The sequence below is a fragment of the Plectropomus leopardus genome, unplaced genomic scaffold, assembly GCF_008729295.1.
Source record: "Plectropomus leopardus isolate mb unplaced genomic scaffold, YSFRI_Pleo_2.0 unplaced_scaffold26850, whole genome shotgun sequence".
In the NCBI taxonomy this organism is placed as follows: Eukaryota; Metazoa; Chordata; class Actinopteri; order Perciformes; family Serranidae; genus Plectropomus; species Plectropomus leopardus.
Genome location: NW_024629213.1, coordinates 1 through 4,708, shown reverse-complemented (window position 1 = coordinate 4,708; position 4,708 = coordinate 1). Strand labels below are relative to the sequence as shown.

General features: G+C 34.6%; 1 protein-coding gene across 1 annotated transcript; it reads right to left on the bottom strand.

The window, feature by feature from the left end:
• Positions 1 to 1,874: 1,874 nt before the first annotated feature.
• Positions 1,875 to 4,645, bottom strand: LOC121937615 (L-rhamnose-binding lectin SML-like; the record flags this gene model as incomplete). Its single annotated transcript, XM_042480945.1, has 6 exons — positions 1,875 to 1,943; positions 2,257 to 2,360; positions 3,519 to 3,651; positions 3,740 to 3,784; positions 4,265 to 4,374; positions 4,465 to 4,645. Coding segments are annotated over 6 exons (584 nt in total), but the record flags the coding sequence as incomplete, so codon positions are not given.
• Between the last annotated feature and the right edge of the window lie 63 nt (positions 4,646 to 4,708).

The following is a 4,708-nucleotide window of genomic DNA, read 5'->3' as shown; positions in this document are numbered from 1 at the left end:
CTATGGCGTGCCCCTGCACGTTATTTAAAGCTGTTTTAAGCAGTTTTTAGCTGTTTTTGGGACATGCCATTTTTTGACATTTTTGCCATACTATAGCCTTGCTTTCTGGGTCATTTTTTCAACATTCCATATTTTTTTTATGGTGGTTTTTGCAACTTTCTATGCTATAGTGTGCCTCAGCGTGCTATTTAAAGCTGTTTTAAGGTATTTTCAGCTGTTTTTGGGACTTGTCATTTTTTGCAATTTTTGCCATACTATAGCCTTGCTTTGTGGGTAATTTTTTGAACATGCCATATTTTGTCAATTTTTTGGCTGTTTTTGCAACTTTCTATGCTATGGCATGCCTCTGCACGCTATTTAAAGGTGTTTTAAGGTATTTTCAGCTGTTTTTGGGACATGTCATTTTTTGACATTTTTGCCATACTATAGCCTTATAGTACCTATATAGTATAGTAGTATATAGTATAGTAACCCTATGATGTGTCTTGGCATGCTAATTTATGTTGTTTAAAATGGTTTTCAGCAGTTTTTTGGATATGTCATTTTTTTGCCATACTATAGTATGGCATTTTTGGTGGATTTTAGGAAATGCTATTTTATGGTGTTAATGGCCTTTTTGTAACATCCTGTGCTACGGGTTGTCTTTGCATGCTATTTTATGTGGTTTAATGTGGTTTTCAGCAGTTTTTGGACATGTCATATTTTGACATTTTTGCCATACTATAGTATAAAATGTCGCAAAAACTGACAAAAACATCACACATAGCATGTCAACAAAAAAAACTTCCAAAACTTCCATACTATAGTATGATAAATGTGAAAATATGACATGTCTAAAAAACAGCTGAACATAAAATAACATCCTGAGACACGCCTTAGCTCAGAATGTCTCAAAAACACCCCAAAACTCTATAATATAGCATGTTGAAAAAATTGGCGAAAATGCAATACTATTGTATGGCAAAAATTTTCAAAATATGACTTATCCAAAAGACAGCTGAAAACCACACAAAAAATTGTGCTGAGACACGTCTGTTAGTATATTTTTTCATGATTATTTATCGTCCGGCTATATGTGGCAAAGTCTTAGTACCATGAGTTATGTTTGTCCATTGATTCATGAGCTGGACCAGGGCCAGTAAATTTAGCAACAAAAATACATGCCTCACTTCTCACAGAAGTCTAGTACCTGACATGTTAGTAACTAATACCTAATATCTACGTCACAGTATTGTGTATTATTAAATACCTCCTTTTCTAAGTGATCATTGTTGGCCAGCTTTATGTTCTGCGTCAGTTATTCTGCGTTTAGTCTCGTCTCTGTCTGGGCTGACCTGCGCCCTCGTCTTTGTTATACTTTTCTTCAGTTGTCATCTTCGTTGTACTCATCTTCATTTATGTAGTACTCGTTTATTGTATTAATGTTCATTGTAGTTGCAATCATAGTTGTATTCTTACACTTTTGCTTGTATTAAATGTTTCCTATCTGAAACTTCAACCAGTGTCTCCGTCCTTCAGACTTCATCACAGAAAACTCATACCATCAAATACTATACTATGACTTTTTATCCGACATACTGTATTTTAAAAAAATACTGTGGTATGACTTTATTACGTTTGACACGCCCAATAGCAACAACATTTTTTGGCATACTACTATGACTATAAACTGAGTTGATTTTTAATAATACTGAACTAAACTACATAAATCTACATTATTCTAATATGCAAGTTGATTTTAATGTCCTTGTTCAGCATTTTTAAAATTCGGCTGATTCAAAATGCATTAAATCAGTGAATATTTCCTTTTAAAAATTAAAATATGACACAAAAGCAATACAGCAAAACACAGTTAAATGAATGGATTAGTTTAATTGTGCTTAATACTTTAGATTGATGATTTAATATTGTGATATTACTGTGCTTTCAACATCATACAGGATCTGCAAAAGAACAGATAACATTAATATTATTAAAACTGGTAAATATTTATTTTGTTTATTTTGACATTTTGTCATTGGATACTAAAAATAGTTAAATAAAAATTTGGCCTTACTTAAACTGGATGCAATGTAGGACTGACTATATTTTTTTATTTTGTTGTACATTGTTTTTTTTTTAGCAGTAATTTGTTGTTTATATAATGTGGAAATATCTCTGTATCACAGTTTTGTTTTGTTTTTTTCAACTACCTTCTCTTTTCCACATCAGGATCACAGATAAGCTTCAGGCAAACAGGACCTTTGCAGTACTCACACAGACAGATGTAAGACACCTCCAGGTACTTGTACGTGCCGGCACAGGGGTCTCCAAACACCGAGTTGCTCGCTCTGAGGATACAGCTGTTTTTCCCGTTACAGCTGTGGAAGCACAATGATGTGAGTGAGCTTAAATGTGCACTAAGCTTTAGAAAATCGGGGCAGCGGTGGAATAAAACTAAATACATTTACTCAAGTGCTATATTTGTTCAAATATACTTTTTGTACTTTACTCGGATATTTTCTTTTTGTGCAACTCAACACTGATTCTCAACTATTCATCAGAGGGAAAAATTGTACTTTTTACTCGCTACTTTCATCTGAAAGCTTTAGCGATTTTACAATTTTTTTTTCTACAAAACATATGAAGAGTTTTGAGTTGAGTTGTTTTTTTAATCGATTTATTATTATTATTATTATTATTATTATTATAATACATATTAACCTACCCACTAGTTTATACATGCACAGCTGAAACATTTTGCATTGAATACTTTTTAAACCCATATTACATTTTTGTTATTTTATAAACTGTGTATAAAATGTCAATAAAAACAGAATGCAATGATTTGCATTTTTAGAATTACGTTACGTAACTAGCACTGACCTGCCTGCACGTATTACTTACCAGGCAACTACTGTTACACTGTTACTATGTGGAAAATGTACTAAATTTGTGGGATTGTTACATTAAAAGCTGCAGATTTGTATTACATTTGTGGTTTGTTACATTTGCAGGTGTTGCAGATCTGTCTCCTATTGACGTGCGTGGAGCAATACGAAGCTCAAAATCCGACAACAGAGACCTCGACACTGAAGTCGCATATCAAGCAAATAAAATAAAAATAATTTCTCTTTTAAAACTTCAAAAATTAGTAAACAGGCTCCTGTTCGAATCCTTTTTGAAAGTGTTGCAAGCATCAAATTCTTCTTTGTACTTTCGTATTCGATTCAACTTAACATCTGTCAAAAAGATTCACAAATAAATACATTCTGTTTTTTTTGTGTTTACATAGCATCACAACTTTTGGGGGGAATTGAGGTTGTATTTTTTAAGTGTGGTATTTATACTTTTACTCAAGTAAAGAATCTGAATATTTCTCCACCACTGCATCTTCGGTGTCATTCGCATCATAAATCTGTGCAGGTGTTTTTGGGATGCAGGTGTTTTTGGGATGCAGGTGTTTTTGGGATGCAGGTATTTTTGATTTCCACAATCCACGACCCAGAGTTCGAATCAACAAAGATCGGGCAGCGTACCTTTCAGCCACCGCGTTGGAGGTACTCGCGCAGTTGACGTTTTTGAGCTGAGAGGCAGATCGCTGGTAAGAGCATGTTGTTTGGTCCTGGCGTCCATAATGAGCTCCGTACACAAATATGACCTGACCGACATCTGAGGAGACCAGGAGGACAGCACGAGCAGACTCAATATTGATCTCAGTGTAGAAATGCAATGAAAATATAATATGAAGTAATCTTACCACATTGTAGGTGTGCCAAAGAGTGCTCACATACAACAAGGTGGACTGCCAAAATAACATAAATCAGATTAGACAGCATCACACTGTTAACCCTGAAGGACTGTTTGGTGCATTTTACACACTTTTCATTCTTCTTTTTTTTATTGTTTTTTAAAAACATAATTTTAGCTGTGTACATACATATCGAACACATTTTGGCAAGATTGTGTATTTTTGTTGTGTTTTATTTCGTATTATTTCTGAGTGTCTCTCTGGGCTTTTTCCTTTTTCCCACCTGATGACATAATTTCTTTTATTTATTTCTTTTATTTCATTATTTATCTATTTTTAACATATTTGCCACACAGAGAAAATACATGCTAAGTACATGAAAATACATGAATAAAATACATTAAAAATGGATGAAAAAATACTCTGTTGAGCATGTGGTATATTGAAAATAATTCTCTTTTTTTCGATCTAAGAACATTGTGGCATCATGACGAAAACCTGACATTAAATTAATAACACAAAGGGATGACTGACCTGCAGGGAAGCAGGTGTAGTTGGTCTCCAGATATTTAAAGATGCCAAAGCAGGGATCAGAAGTCCGAAGGATCTTTGTGTTCAGTTCACACACTTTCTTTCCATCACATCTGCAGGAAACACAAAGAAAATAAAAGTACTGTAACATATATACTGTTGTACTTTTGGCTAATATTAGAGATTGCTTTCTGGCTTGTTACCTTTTCCGGAGGACGTCGACGGCGCCCTGCTGAGAGCACTTTGTGTTGGACAGCTGTTGTGGAGGTTTTCCTTCGCTGCAGGTCTCGGTGTCTGCGCGTCCGTACAGAGCCGCCTGCACACTGATCACCCCGCTGTCTGTCACACGCAGACACAAGAACTCATTATACAGACTTTTATCCTCTACAGACTCATCAGTACAGCAGGTTTCACATATATAATAATAATGATGATGATGATAATAAT